We start from the raw sequence: 16,576 nt of genomic DNA, 5'->3' as shown, positions 1-16,576 counted from the left end.
AAGGAACCCTCCACCAATTTAAAGATCATCAAGTCAGAGTCACTGTTGATGATCCACTGTAGCATGTAGCATATAGCATGTAGTTTAGCTTTAGAGTCAACTGTTGATGTTGATGATCCACTGTAGCATGTAGCATGTAGCTTAGAGTGACGGTGGAGGAGGGAGGAGTTACTGTGGGTCAGAGTCAGAGTTGTCATCAGAGAGATGTTCACCACCACCACGACCTTCACTAGTCTTTACTTTATCATCAGGATAAACAGTAAAGTATCCCGGGTGGAGCCTGACGCGCTGAGATGCTAACAGAGACAACAACAAACAACAAGACAGGGGGACAAGTGTTGGGGCTGTGTGAACACAGCAGTGCTGCCCCTGGGGGGGTTGTGGCAGAAAGGGGACCTGCAGGAGGACAGTCGTTTGTACTGTATCTCCGAATGTTCTTAAGTCGAGTGTTTGCATGTTGAGGATTATCTGTATGGAATTTATTTTTAAGTCAAGATGCTGTAACAGCATTCTGAGTGTCAGCTGCAGAGTAAAACCTCCTTCACCCCTCCCTCCAGTCAGCGACCACCCTGCTGTCTGTGAGCGACAGGCCTTTTTCATTACTGATGTACCGTTGCTGTGGTAACAGCTCAACCCGACCTTGGATGGGGTGTTGTTTCAGGCGTCCTACGCAAACGTACCACTTTCAAACACAAATGAAACCAACAAGGAGGCAGGCAGCCGTCTGCAGCAGGAAGGAGGGTGTAGCTGAATAAGGTCATAAAGTCATGACCCACAGTGACCTCTGCTCAGAAAAAAACACTCATTGTTCTGTTAGCATTGATAGCATTGATAGCATTTTTAAGTAAGTTTGTCTCCTGAAAACGTGGTTTTGTGTCAGGATGTTGTGCAGGAACTATATTCCATCCATCCATCCATGCATCCATCCATGCATCCATCCATGCATTCATCCATGCATCCATCCATGCATCCATCCATGCATCGTCCATGCATCCATCCACGGCCCCTGTGCTTGAGGCCTGTTCCTGATCCAGGTTTAGGGTTTATACTGCGTTCAGACATTAAAATCAGATTTCCTTTCATATCTGATTTTCGGGGCTGACTGTTCACACTGTTCACATCAAGTGTCCAAACGGGATCGTGCTCCGTTCCGACTGGGACACATTGTTAGCTAATCTGACAGGTTGCCATAGCAATGACGTCACAGTGGAGGCGTGGTCCACACTCCGTGATGAGCGTCAGCTCTTGCGCTGCGTGAAGCGACATCAACATTTGTTGGTGGTGTTTTACTGATTTGCGTACACTGTCTGAACAGGATGGAGACGCTAACGCTGTCGGTGTCTTTACCTTTACCTTTACCTTTACCTTTACCTTTACCTTTACCTTTACCTCTCATCTCATTGTTTTATTTATTTGGTAAAGAGCAGCTGCTCAGTTTGTGGACTAACACCAGACGTCTCATTGGCTGATGCTCAGTTCTTGGGCCGATCCGTTAGTGAAGCACCTGCAGCTGTGACGTCCACACAGGTGAACAGGTATCAGCCAATGAGACGGGGGGAGGAGTCAGTGCAGTGGGCGGGGCCACTGATCATGCTTGAGAGAGAAGCTGCACAGGAACTGTGTCCCTGCAGTCATGGGGTCCAGGCAGGTTCTGGTGGTGGGCTTGGTGCTCTCATGTGTTTGGCTTGGTGACGCTCGTTCCCTCAGCGCAGGACGTCCAGCCCACCTGGGGGAGGAGGAGGCCGAGCTGGCAGCAGGACCTGAGGAAGAGCCCTCCACCGAGTCGTCTTCACAAGCCAGCGGGCTGGAGGAGAAGCAGAACCCGTCAGAACCTGAACCTGGACCCGAGCTGCTCTCCTGGAAGTTTCCAGAGCATCCAGTGGATCCTGTGAAGACGCCTCCCCACAAGTTCCAGGTGCAACAGCCGGTGTTGAAGAACCGAGCTGCTGTGAGGTGTGGGGAGAATCGGATCCAGGTGGAGGTGAGCCAGAACCTGCTGGGCCGGGGGAAGCTCGTACAGCCGGAGGAGATCCAGCTCGGTGGGTGTCCACCCACTGAGGTCGACGCCCTGTCCCAGGTCCTGGTCTTTGAGAGTGAACTGCATGAGTGTGGCAGCAGGCTGCTGGTAGGAGCTTCAACAGACGTGTGCTGTTACTCATCATGTTGGTCACTGAACGCCGTTCTCCTCCAGATGAAGGAGGACTCCTTCGTGTACGTCTTCACTCTGGTCTACCAGCCCAACGCGTCGGGCAGAAGTCTCGTCCTGAGGAGCCCAGGAGCCGTCATTGGGCTGGAGTGTCACTACCTGAGGTGAGGCTACACCTGAGCAGACCTCAGCTCCATGACCCACAGCTTCAGCCCACCCAGATGACACAACAGAACCTCTGTGTGCCCATGAAACCGTTAACCGAGACAAATCGCATCATCATCATCATCATCATCATCATCTTGCTCCCCGTCTTCCTTTATTTCCCACCAAAAGGCCAGAACACAGTAGAGGGTGAATTCTGGGACAAACAGATTAATGGTGAAATAATCAGAACTTTATTTCTGGTTCTTCTAGAAGATAAGTCCACAGGGACCTGATTCAGACCAGCTTTCTGAATCAAGCGTCTTATTTTCAGTGTTTTTCTCCACTGAGGCTGTTTTGTGTGAAGGAAACATCTGCAGAAGGTTGAGACGCAGCAGAGACGTGAAGACGTGATCTGATTGGACGGAGGGACTCCCGTAGACTTCCACCGTTGAACAGCAGATGGCGTGAAGCTTCACCACATACAATCAGTCCACGTCGGGTTCTGGACGTGACAAACGTCCACGCTGCTCCGTCCTGAGACCCGTTGGAGGACGTTGATGAAAGGCGACAGTTTGCTTGTGAAATAGGTGTCGACAGGTTTTCACCTTTCCACACCTCCAGTGTGTCAGACCTGGGGGGGGCTCACTTCCTGTTCACTCTGACTGATGTCCCTGAATGCTGCTGCGTAGAAACGTTTCCCTCTTTAATTTCCAGGAAGCAGACGGTGAGCAGTCGGCCCCTGAATCCTGCCTGGGGGGCCTTCAGGGCCTCGGAGGCGGCTGAAGGTCGCCTCTTCTTCTCCCTGCAGCTCCGGACAGGTGGGTCACGTGAACACGCTCACCAACACGCCTGGAACACGTGAAACGTGTGTGAAGGAGTTTGACTTGTCTTCCAGACGACTGGAGCTCTGAGAGACCCTCCAGCGAGTTCCCCCCGGGGGGCGTCATCAACATGGAGGCGTCGCTCACGCAGCACCGGCACCGCCCCTTCAGGGTGGTGGTGGACCGCTGCGCCGCCACCAGCCGGGACCCCCCCCCACGACCACCGCAGGACTTTGTTAGGAACCACGGGTACGTGGAGGCTAACGTCACGTTAGCACCCGCCCCCTGCTGGGGCACGTGGAGGCTAACGTCACGTTAGCACCCGCCCCCTGCTGGGGTACGTGGAGGCTAACGTCACGTTAGCACACGCCCCCTGCTGGGGTACGTGGAGGCTAACGTCACGTTAGCACCCGCCCCCTGCTGGGGTACGTGGAGGCTAACGTCACGTTAGCACCCGCCCCCTGCTGGGGTACGTGGAGGCTAACGTCACGTTAGCTCCCGCCCCCTGCTGGGGTACGTGGAGGCTAACGTCACGTTAGCACCCGCCTCCTGCTGGGGTACGTGGAGGCTAACGTCACGTTAGCACCCGCCCCCTGCTGGGGCACGTGGAGGCTAACGTCACGTTAGCACCCGCCCCCTGCTGGGGTACGTGGAGGCTAACGTCACGTTAGCACACGCCCCCTGCTGGGGTACGTGGAGGCTAACGTCACGTTAGCACCCGCCCCCTGCTGGGGTACGTGGAGGCTAACGTCACGTTAGCACCCGCCCCCTGCTGGGGTACGTGGAGGCTAACGTCACGTTAGCTCCCGCCCCCTGCTGGGGTACGTGGAGGCTAACGTCACGTTAGCACCCGCCTCCTGCTGGGGTACGTGGAGGCTAACGTCACGTTAGCACCCGCCCCCTGCTGGGGTACGTGGAGGCTAACGTCACGTTAGCACCGGCCCCCTGCTGGGGTACGTGGAGGCTAACGTCACGTTAGCACCCGCCCCCTGCTGGGGTACGTGGAGGCTAACGTCACGTTAGCACCCGCCCCCTGCTGGGGTACGTGGAGGCTAACGTCACGTTAGCACCCGCCCCCTGCTGGGGTACGTGGAGGCTAACGTCACGTTAGCACCGGCCCCCTGCTGGGGTACGTGGAGGCTAACGTCACGTTAGCACCGGCCCCCTGCTGGGGTACGTGGAGGCTAACGTCACGTTAGCACCCGCCCCCTGCTGGGGTACGTGGAGGCTAACGTCACGTTAGCACCCGCCCCCTGCTGGGGTACGTGGAGGCTAACGTCACGTTAGCACCCGCCCCCTGCTGGGGTACGTGGAGGCTAACGTCACGTTAGCACCCGCCCCCTGCTGGGGCACGTGGAGGCTAACGTCACGTTAGCACCCGCCCCCTGCTGGGGTACGTGGAGGCTAACGTCACGTTAGCACCCGCCCCCTGCTGGGGTACGTGGAGGCTAACGTCACACTAGCTCCCGCCCCCTGCTGGGGTACGTGGAGGCTAACGTCACGTTAGCACCCGCCCCCTGCTGGGGTACGTGGAGGCTAACGTCACGTTAGCACCCGCCCCCTGCTGGGGCACGTGGAGGCTAACGTCACACTAGCTCCCGCCCCCTGCTGGGGTACGTGGAGGCTAACGTCACGTTAGCACCCGCCCCCTGCTGGGGTACGTGGAGGCTAACGTCACGTTAGCACCCGCCCCCTGCTGGGGTACGTGGAGGCTAACGTCACGTTAGCACCCGCCCCCTGCTGGGGCACGTGGAGGCTAACGTCACGTTAGCACCCGCCCCCTGCTGGGGCACGTGGAGGCTAACGTCACGTTAGCACCCGCCCCCTGCTGGGGCACGTGGAGGCTAACGTCACGTTAGCACCCGCCCCCTGCTGGGGTACGTGGAGGCTAACGTCACGTTAGCACCCGCCCCCTGCTGGGGTACGTGGAGGCTAACGTCACGTTAGCACCCGCCCCCTGCTGGGGTACGTGGAGGCTAACGTCACGTTAGCACCCGCCCCCTGCTGGGGTACGTGGAGGCTAACGTCACGTTAGCACCCGCCCCCTGCTGGGGTACGTGGAGGCTAACGTCACGTTAGCACCCGCCCCCTGCTGGGGTACGTGGAGGCTAACGTCACACTAGCTCCCGCCCCCTGCTGGGGTACGTGGAGGCTAACGTCACGTTAGCACCCGCCCCCTGCTGGGGTACGTGGAGGCTAACGTCACGTTAGCACCCGCCCCCTGCTGGGGCACGTGGAGGCTAACGTCACACTAGCTCCCGCCCCCTGCTGGGGTACGTGGAGGCTAACGTCACGTTAGCACCCGCCCCCTGCTGGGGTACGTGGAGGCTAACGTCACGTTAGCACCCGCCCCCTGCTGGGGTACGTGGAGGCTAACGTCACGTTAGCACCCGCCCCCTGCTGGGGCACGTGGAGGCTAACATCACGTTAGCACCCGCCCCCTGCTGGGGCACGTGGAGGCTAACGTCACGTTAGCACCCGCCCCCTGCTGGGGCACGTGGAGGCTAACGTCACGTTAGCACCCGCCCCCTGCTGGGGTACGTGGAGGCTAACGTCACGTTAGCACCCGCCCCCTGCTGGGGTACGTGGAGGCTAACGTCACGTTAGCACCCGCCCCCTGCTGGGGTACGTGGAGGCTAACGTCACGTTAGCACCCGCCCCCTGCTGGGGTACGTGGAGGCTAACGTCACACTAGCTCCCGCCCCCTGCTGGGGTACGTGGAGGCTAACGTCACGTTAGCACCCGCCCCCTGCTGGGGTACGTGGAGGCTAACGTCACGTTAGCACCCGCCCCCTGCTGGGGCACGTGGAGGCTAACGTCACGTTAGCACCCGCCCCCTGCTGGGGTACGTGGAGGCTAACGTCACGTTAGCACCCGCCCCCTGCTGGGGTACGTGGAGGCTAACGTCACGTTAGCACCCGCCCCCTGCTGGGGTACGTGGAGGCTAACGTCACGTTAGCACCCGCCCCCTGCTGGGGTACGTGGAGGCTAACGTCACGTTAGCACCCGCCCCCTGCTGGGGTACGTGGAGGCTAACGTCACGTTAGCACCCGCCCCCTGCTGGGGTACGTGGAGGCTAACGTCACGTTAGCACCCGCCCCCTGCTGGGGCACGTGGAGGCTAACGTCACGTTAGCACCCGCCTCCTGCTGGGGTACTTCATGAGCCCTACCCCCTGCCGGGGTGCTTCCACTCACAGGTGTCTGGGCGGGCCCAACAGCCCCAGATCCAGGTTTCTGCCCCAGTCCCGGTTGGACGTTCTCCGGTTCCAGGTGGACACCACCAGCTTCCATGGACTGAAGACTGTATGTGAAGGAACGTTTATGAGACCCCCCCCCCCCGATTCTCTGGATCACATTTCCACTCCCGTTCACAGGTGTTCATCACCTGCCGGCTGAAGGCCATCCCAGCATCCTCTGCAGGTTCCACTGAGCACAAGGTGTGCTCCCATGACCAGAGGTGAGGGACCTGGACCTGTTCCAGGTCTTGATCCGGTTGATGATCTGCTCTGACCCCCCCAGCAGGTGGACGGCCCCTGACGGTACGGACCAGCTCTGTTCCTGTTGTGCTTCTACCTGTGGGCTGAGGAGGGTCCGACACCTGGACGAAGGTACTGTCTGTCAGCGGTTCATCTACGCGTCTCATGTCTTCTCTAACTCCGCCTCTTGCCCCCCCCCAGAGGAGCAGTGGGAGGCGGAGGTGACCCTGGGCCCCATCACCGTCCACCAGGACCCTTTTACGTTTTCTCTGTAACGATGAAAGTTCTTTTTAACGAGATGCTCACCCAACATGTGACCGTTTCCTGGGTAACCAGGAAGGCTGATGGTGAGGGTCTTCCTCGGGGGGCTCGTTGAGCCATCACTGGATCATTTAAACCCCAGACCCCTCCCTGGTTACTGATGTGGTTCTGGATGAGTGGAGGTGTTTTATTGGGCGCAGGTGGATCCAGCCTGCATTCAGGAGTGTCGGCTGGTGTCGGGGGTTCACATCTGGGACAGGATGTTTGCTGCCCCCCCACAATAAAGACCCTGTTGACCAGTCCGTCTGTTTCTGTCACTGGTGAACACCAGCTCTGGTGAACTGGGTTACTGACGTTAACATTAGGGAATAAGTTCATGAGCTCTACCCACTGCTGGGACACACACACACACACACACACACACACACACACACACACACACACACACACACACACACACACACACAGACACAGACACACACACACACACACACACACACACAGACACACACACAGACACACAGACACACACACGCACACACACACAGACACACACACACACACAGACACACACACACAGACAGACACACACACACACACACACACAGACACAGACACACACACACACACACACACACAGACACACACACAGACACACAGACACACACACGCACACACACACAGACACACACACACACACAGACACACACACACAGACACACACACACACACGCACACACACACACACGCACACACACACACACACACACACACACACGGGTGGGGATACATTCCTTCCATACACACGTTGAAATAGGATTGGGGACGTGTTTCTGAGCCCCCAGATGATTCCAGTCAGATTTCATTACTGTCCAGTTGTGTTCTGGTCTGGGTGTCTGAGCTGACCCCCCCAGTCAGACGGCTTTAAAATCTCCTTTTAGGTTTTGATCAGGATTCAGGGTTGATTTCTCCCGTCTGTTGATATCGTGGGAGCGTATTTCTATATTTTGGTTATTTCACAACAATAAAATGATTATTCCTGGAATGAATTGAATTCCTTGCTAGAATGCCCCCCCCCCCGTTCATGTTCATCAGTGGGGAGGTCACACTGTTCCATGGTGACCTCCAAACATCTCCAGCATGCTGCCCCCCCACATCGTCTTCAGGATGTCTCGCTGACATCGGGGTCAGATGCAGGAAGTGGTTTGATTGCCCCCCCCCGACCCGTCATGTGTGTTTTCATTCCTGTGGTTTCTGCTTTTAAATGAGCAGAAAAAAAAGAACGTATTTAAAACAAACCAGTCAGAGTTCCATGTTCTCGTAACAAGAGTTTGTGTCACGTCTCCTCCTGAACACGACTAAATGTTTCATTACAAAATCTTCTTTGGGCTTTTCCCTTCAGGGCCTCCACAGCCAATCAGTGTCCTCCATCTAACCCTGTCTTCTCATCCTCTTCTCTCGCACCAACTACCTTCATGTCCTCTTTCACTACATCCATAAACCTCCTCTTTGGTCTTCCTCCAGGCCTCCTGCCTGGCAGTTCAGAACTCAGCATCCTTCTACCAATATATTCACTATCTCTCCTCTGGACATGTCCAAACCATCTCAGTCTGGCCTCTCTGACTTTATCTCCAGAACCTCTAACATGTGCTGTCCCTCTGATGGACTCATTCCTGATCCTATCCATCCTGGTCACTCCCAGAGAGAACCTCAGCATCTTCATCTCTGCTACCTCCAGCTCTGTCTCCTGTCTTTTCCTCAGGGACACTGTCTCTAGACCAAACAACATCGCTGGTCTCACCACAGTTTTGTACACCTTTCCTTTCATTTTAGCTGAAACTCTTCTATCACACATCACACCTGACACTTTCCTCCACCCGTTCCATCCTGCCTGGACACGCTTCTTCACCTCTTTTCCACACTCTCCATTGCTCTGGACTGTTGACCCTAAGTACTTCAAATCCTCCCCCTTCTTGATCTCTTCTCCCTGTAACCTCACTCTTCCACTTGGGTCCCTCTCATTCACACACATGTACTCTGTCTTACTGCGGCTAACCTTCATTCCTCTCCTTTCCAGGACAAACCTCCACCTCTCTAGCTTCTCCTCCACCTGTTCCCTGCTCTCACTGCAGATCACAATGTCATCTGCAAACATCATAGTCCATGGAGATTCCTGTCTAACCTGGTCTGTCAGCCTGTCCATCACCATAGCAACAAGAAGGGGCTCAGAGCTGATCCCTGATGTAGTCCCACCTCCACCTTGAACTCCTCTGTCACACCTACACACACCTCACCACTGTCTTACAGTCCTCATACATGTCCTGCACCGCTCTAACATACTTCTCTGCCACTCCAGACTTCCTCATACAATACCACAGTTCCTCTCTGGACACCCTGTCATCAGCTTTCTCCAGATCTACAAAAACACAATGCAGCTCCCTCTGGCCTTCTCTGGACTTCTCTATCAACATCCTCAAAGCAAATACTGCATCTGTAGTACTCTGTTTTGGCATGAAACCATACTGCTGCTCACAAATGTTCACTTCTGCCCTTAGTCTATCTTCCACTACTCTCTCCCATAACTTCATTGTATGGATCATCAGCTTTATTCCTCTGTAGTTGCCACAACTCTGCACATCTCCCTTGTTCTTAAAAATGGGCACCAGCACACTTCTCCTCCATTCCTCAGGCATCTTCTCACTATCTAAGATCCTGTTGAACAACCCAGTCAGAAACTCTACCGCCACCTCTCCTAGACACTTCCAAACCTCTACAGGTATATCATCAGGACCGACTGCCTTTCCACTCTTCATCCTCTTCAGTGCCCTCCTCACTTCATCCTGACTAATCTTTGCTACTTCCTGGTCCACAACAGTCACCTCTTCTAGTCTTTGTTCTCTCTCATTTTCCACCTTCATCAACTCTTCAAAGTACTCTTTCCATCTTCCCATCACACTACTGGCACCTGTCAATAGACTTCCATCCCTATCCTTAATCACCCTAACCTGCTGCACGTCCTTCCCATCTCTGTCTCTCTGTCTTGCCAACCGGTATAGATCAGTCTCTCCCTCCTTACTGTCCAACCTAGCATACAAGTCCTCATAAGCTTCTTGTTTGGCCTTTGCTACCTCTACCTTCACCTTACGCTGCATCTCCCTGTACTCCTGTCTACTCTCCTCAGTCCTCTCAGTGTCCCACTTCTTCTTTGCTAACCTCTTTCTCTGTATACACTCCTGTACCTCCTCATTCCACCACCAAGTCTCCTTATCTACTTTCCTTCCAGATGACACACCAAGTACTCTCTTACCTGTCTCCCTGATCACATTAGCTGTAGTTGTCCAGTCATCTGGAAGCACCTCCTGACCACCCAGAGCCTGTCTTAACTCCTTCCTAAAAGTCATGCAACACTCTTCCTTTTTCAGCTTCCACCATTTCGTCTTCTGCTCTGCCTTTGTCCTCTTCATCTTCCTCACCACCAGAGTCATCCTACACACCACCATCCTATGCTGTTTGGCTACACTCTCACCTACCACTACTTTGCAGTCACTGATCTCCTTCAGGTTACACCGTCTACACCAGATGTAGTCTACCTGTGTGCTCCTACCACCACTCTTATAGGTCACTCTATGTTCCTGCCTCTTCTGGAAGAAAGTATTCACTACAGCCATTTCCATCCTTTTTGCAAAGTCAACTACCATCTGTCCTTCTGCGTTCCTCTCCTGGATACCAAACCTGCCCATCACCTCCTCATCACCTCTGTTTCCTGCACCAACATGTCCATTGAAGTCTGCTCCAATGACAACTCTCTCACTTCTAGGTATGCTCTGCATCACTTCATCAAAGTCCGACCAGAATTTCTCCTTCTCCCCCAGCTCACATCCTACCTGTGGAGCATACCCACTAACAACATTGAACATCACACCTTCTATTTCTAGCTTCAGACTCATCACTCTATCTGACACTCTTTTTACCTCCAGGACATTCCTAACAAACTCCTCCTTCAAGATAACTCCTCCTCCATTTCTCTTCCCATCTACACCATGATAGAACAACTTGAACCCTGCTCCTAAACTTCTAGCCTTGCTACCTTTCCACCTGGTCTCCTGGACACACAGTATGTCTACCTTCCTCCTCTGCATCATGTCAACCAACTCTACCTTTTCCTGTCATAGTTCCAACATTCAACGTCCCTACTCTCAGTCCTATACTCTTGGTGTTCCTCTTCTCTCTCTTCCTACGAACACACTTTCCTCCTCTCCTTTGACCAACAGTAGTCCAATTTCCACTGGCACCCCGTAGGTCAACAGCACCGATGGCGGTCGTTGTTAACCCGGGCCTCGACCGATCCAGTATGGAAGTCATAGGTTTGATTTGCATGCTTGATTTGGTAAAAGTTTTACCTCGCATGCCCTTCCTGACACAACCCTCTGTATTTATCCGGGCTTGGGACCGGCACAATAAGACACTGGCTTGTGCCCTCTTGCGACTACATTCCCTATAAATGCTCCATGTGTGCTGCTGTGTTGTAGTCTTCGTAGGTCTACATGCTGTGTTTAAATGTAGGACAAATGTTCAGGAATATTGATCAGCTCAGGCTCACATGATTGTTTCCCATCTGTCAGAGCCCAAAGTCATCAAATCCAGGTAAACAAACGTCATCTGTTGTCATTAGAGCGTCGATCAGCTGACATTATGGCTGTTGGGCAAACAGAGGAGCGTCTGTTACTTCCTGGGGGGGTCGTCTCTATGTCTCCGTTATCTCTGATGTTGTTCTGTCCTCTTCTAGCTTTTTGTGTGGACCTGCAGCGGGTCTCCATCCTCAGACGTCAACCAGCAGTTACACATTACGACATCAGAGTACAGACATGTACATTCCTCTCATCATAGTTTAAAATCAGTTTGTTAGGTTTTGTGTGTGTGTGTGTGTGTGTGTGTGTGTGTGTGTGTGTGTGTGTGTGTGTGTGTGTGTGTGTGTGTGTGTGAAGTGTGTCTGTGTGTGTCTGTGTGTGTGTGACTGTTGGCCATGTGTAATAATACCTGGTAACAGGTTCATTCTTGAATATTCGTGGCGGTGTGTGTGTGTGTGTGTGTGTGTGTGTGTGTGTGTGTGTGTGTGTGTGTGTGTGTGTGTGTGTGTGTGTCTGTGTGTGTGTGGCGGTGTGTGTGGCGGTGTGTGTGGCGGTGTGTGTTATTTCTGTCCTCAGGCTGTCTCTGCGCCCACAGGCAGTGACTCACACACAACAACACACACTTGATTTATTTCCGTGTTTGTGAAGCTGCTGATTTCTGGGTATTTTGCCTGCGCTGCTCTGAATTGGGACGCGGCCGTATTTCGCCTGACTTGCTGCACTTCAGGCAGCAGCTATGACAGTTCATAACCCCCCCCCCGCTGGTAATCCCTCAGCCTCTCTTTGACAATGGAGTTCAGTCAGAGTTCAGATGAGTGGAGAGCTGAAATGTCCCATTCCTGTCACCACGGCCTTCTGCTCTGCTGACTTCAGCTGTGAACGTCTCCTCTGGACCTCCAGGGTGTCATGGTGACCCCACGCCCTGAAGGTCACGGTCGTAGTCACAGCGTTAAAAACTGCAGAGAACGATGTAATAAAAATGTTTCATGCTGCCTCTTTTGCCCCAGCCTTGCATGATTTGCACGTTTCGGTTTGACGGGGTCACCGTGACGGGGTCACCGTGACGGGGTCACCGCCCCGGCTCCCTGACTCATTTGTAGTATTTTACTTCTGCTTTAAATGACATTAAAGTTCCTTTACGAGTTGATAGAAGTAGAACCTCAGATGAGTCAGCCTGCTCGTGAGGGATCAGTCAGTTAATATGCAAACAGATACATCCAACTGCATTGTGGGGGATTGAGGCTTTACAAACAGCCCTTCTGCATACATGATGCCCCTTAGTTCAGTGATGCCCAGCCACACACTGTAATACCCACACCTCACCACTAGGACATTTTCATTTTGCAGTCACAAGACCCAATATTAAACACATCATTTCAAACTCTAAATATTCCAGTCTTCATATTTTCAGTATTACCCTTGTATTTATATTTGTTTCTGTTCTTTTGAGTTACCTGGAGTTTTATTTCCTGGTGCAGCAGGGGTGTGGCCTAGGACTGGGCCCTGATAGGCTGCTACCAGCCTTATTAGGCTGAACCACAGCATGCTGTGTCATGGGGGGGATCTGGGTATTTATAGTTGTTGTTTAATTTCCCCCTCCGTGTTAGTCTTAGTTTGACCTAACTACTAATTAAGTTCCTCTGATTGGTGGGACAGTTTCCTCCTGTTGTGTCCATTCATTCACCTCAGTTCTGTTGGTCCAGTTATATTTAGTGCCTCTTTTTGGATGGATGAATGGATGGATGGATGGATGATGGATGGATGGATGATGGATGATGGATGGATGATGGATGGATGATGGATGGATGATGGATGGATGATGGATGGTTGATGAATAGATGGATGGATGATGGATGGATGATGGATGGATGATGGATGGATGGATGACGGATGGATGATGGATGGATGGATGGATGGAGGATGGATGGATGATGAATAGATGGATGGATGATGGATGGATGGATGGATGGTTGATGAATAGATGGATGGATGATGGATGGGTGATGAATAGATGGATGGATGATGGATGGATGATCACACAGCATAGCCACCTGTTGGTAATGCGTTCTGATGCAGTGTGATGTCACTGACGGTGAACCTTGATGGTGACGCTCCATCACACACGGTCACTCCAGCTGGTTAGAGCTCAAACTGCCATCAGGCTTTATATGTGGGCCAGTGCTCTGAAAGCTCTGTGTGTGTTCTAGAGCAGTTGTAGAGCATCATAAAGACACTCTGGGTGTGTTGTCAGAGTATCTCAGAGTCACATGACAGACCATTCACACGGAAACCCATCAATTCACCTAAAATGTTTTTGGAGGTGGAAGGAAACTGGAGAACCTGAACAGCACCCACACAGAGAACCTACAAACTCCACACAGAAAGGACTCCAACCTGCAACCTCCTGCCCACTGCACCAAGGTGTGTGCCGTCCATATGGGATGACTTAGAAACCCACTGTGGATGGATTAAAGGTAAGATTACTTAGGTACATACATTTAAATTAGCCAGGTGTTGTTGAGCGGCGAGGCCAGCAGTGGAGACGAGACGTAGAATATCAGATGGAGAGCGTCACCACATCCTGAGCTCCAGCCTCCATCACTCCTTCAGACTATCAGTTACTGCAGCCAGCAGAGACGTGAGCAGTGGTGGCCCCCGTCAGAGTCCGAGGCCGTCCAGATGAAACGTTCACCCCACCCAGAGAGCCGACTCGGGGGCAGAATCTCTGACATGGCACAATCAGCAGGTCCTTATTGGAGGAGTCTATCGTCTTGATTGAGCTCAGGTTTCGCCAATGAGGCACCAGCCGGGGCCAGAGCTCCCTGGGGTACCAGCAAAGTGGGAAGGAAATACAATAAAGTGTCAGGGCCAATTAAACCCAGAATGCATTTGGTCCAGTTCACCCGATACCCGCTTGTTTGCAGCAAAAGGATTCTAGGAAAGTTGCTCCCACCCATTTTGCATAATGTGAAAATCCTGTAATGCTGGTTCTTCATGCAGGACGTGAACTCTGGTGCAGACTCCTCCCCGGCCATTATGGCCATTAATCCCCCCCCCGAGGAAGGCAGGGACCCCACCAGAGGAGTGAAGCTCGAGCGGACTCATCAGCGTGATCACTCATCAGCCATTAGCGTTACTGCACCATTCTGAATGTTTAACACATGCAGGTGCATCATGGGTAAAACAGAGGACCTGAAGACGACTCGCTGCCTTTGAGATGACAACCGATCGATGATTGGCCAGCGTCTCTGGGCTGATTGATGCCGTTGTTAGCAGTCGGCTGCAGCCTCGGTTCAAGGCTTCCTGTGCTGGGAATTATTCTGGTTTTCTCTCCAAACCGGTTTCATCCTGCGCTCGTGGTGGACCAACGACAACAGTTAGCGCCCTGCTAGGACTCTGACTGTTTGGAGACAGGAAACAAAGAAAAATGACGCTGATGTAGCATCACAAAGAATTTTAGAACTATAGAAATCTGTTAGCGTTGAAATGGAACACTGGGGCGTCAGGTGCTTGTCCAATGATCGTAGGGCTGTTCCAGTCATCTGTCGTTGTGCCCCTGGGGAGGACACTTTACCCTCCCTGCCTCCAGTGAGGGACTCGCCGGTGTGTGTATGTGTGTGAATGTTCCAGTGGTGGTGGGAGGGGCCGCTGGGGCAGATTGGCTGCCACATTTCCATTCCTCTGCCACAGGAATGGAGTTCAGTTTTATCATCGCCACGTATGAACGAGGAGTGAATGAACAATGGAGCCAGACTAGAACAAAGCACTGGCCATGATTATTTCTCCTCGACTGTTGTTTAGATTGTATCTACTATCATTATTTTTATTCAGCAGGATTAATCACAAAATCAATTGAACGTCTGTCTCTTCGTAATTTAATATATACATACAAACAACAACATGATGAGTTCCTCCAGAATTTTAATCCAGCTCTTCTTCATGTCTCCAGCCCATCAGTCTTAAACTGTTAGAGGCTCACTGACGCTGACGGACAATTCTTCATGTAGGACGTGTTTTCTGCTTTTCTCGGTGAGACAATGGACCACATGTCACTGCGACTTGTGTACATCTATAGGAGCCGTTTACACCCGAGAACGATGGAGACTAATAGAAACAGACGCCTGGTGTCGATGAAGACTGAGGAGAAGATGGTTGTTGGATTACCTGCTGGTCGAAATTAAAAAAATCTCAACCTGCTTTCCACAAAATCAGCGTTTGAATCGTCCAACCCAATTTGAATTCAAATATACAAAATATGAAAGTTTGGAGGTATTTAACCACCAAATATACATTTACTCTGCAAAACAACCTTAAATGGAAAACCTGAGCAGGCTGATGGATCAGCTGAAGCACCATCATTGGTTGAGAATAAAATAAGATGTCTGTTTCTCGTCGATGAATTGTGATTTTATTTTTTGTTTAGTGTTGTGTGCCTTAACACAATATTAAACCTTCACACCATAAAATGTGATGTTGGGAAGGTCGTCCCTGTGGGAAGGTGCTGGGACAGCCAGGAGCCCAGACAGCTCAGCTGGTAGAGCAGACTTTTAATCTGAAGGTCCAGGGTTCAAGTTCCTGTTCAGGAAGCAAAGTTTGTAATAGGCCAGGTCAGCCTACATTATGACAGATACATTTATGTTTGGAGCTAAAACCTGGATGAGATAACATGTTGACTTCCTTTGGTACCTGGAGGCCAACAGTGTTAAGGTAACCTGGAGATGAGCTCACCCAGAATGAATGCTGGCCAACCGGCGTCCTGCTGGTGTCGCAGAGTTCACTCGTGTTGTAAAGAGCGAACTCGTATGCTGCCTGCAGGTTTGTTAAGACCTGAAGGGCAGGAAGTTGTAATTCCAACCACAGAGCCAGAGGAACTGTTGTAACCTGGTGACAGTAGCTGGAGGACAGCGTTGGACAAATGCTCCTGTCTGTTGTTCTGTCAGAGGTTTCAGGTTTTCTAATGCACAGAGGAAGCCCAAGGCGAGTCAGAGACCCGCTTCTGAGTGACGGAGGGTTAATGTGTGACAGACCCATTAGTGAGAATTGTGCTCTTATTGCAGCCATTGCCAGTGAGAGCACCATTAGCACCATGGCTGGCA

At 52.4% G+C, this 16,576-nt stretch overlaps 1 protein-coding gene across 1 annotated transcript; it reads left to right on the top strand.

The window, feature by feature from the left end:
- Positions 1–1,633: 1,633 nt before the first annotated feature.
- On the top strand, positions 1,634–7,259 carry LOC137596706 (zona pellucida sperm-binding protein 3-like). Its single transcript, XM_068317418.1, has 8 exons — positions 1,634–2,125; positions 2,192–2,310; positions 2,658–2,692; positions 2,833–3,111; positions 3,189–3,363; positions 6,313–6,418; positions 6,490–6,572; positions 6,635–7,259. Exons 1-8 carry the CDS (start codon positions 1,634–1,636, stop codon positions 6,864–6,866), a joined length of 1,521 nt encoding a protein of 506 aa, XP_068173519.1. The 3' UTR covers positions 6,867–7,259.
- Positions 7,260–16,576: the final 9,317 nt, after the last annotated feature.

The sequence above is a fragment of the Antennarius striatus genome, chromosome 6 (assembly GCF_040054535.1).
Source record: "Antennarius striatus isolate MH-2024 chromosome 6, ASM4005453v1, whole genome shotgun sequence".
Classification (NCBI taxonomy): domain Eukaryota; kingdom Metazoa; phylum Chordata; class Actinopteri; order Lophiiformes; family Antennariidae; genus Antennarius; species Antennarius striatus.
The sequence above is the reverse complement of the archived record's forward strand: the minus strand, read 5'-3'. Positions and strand labels throughout refer to the sequence as shown.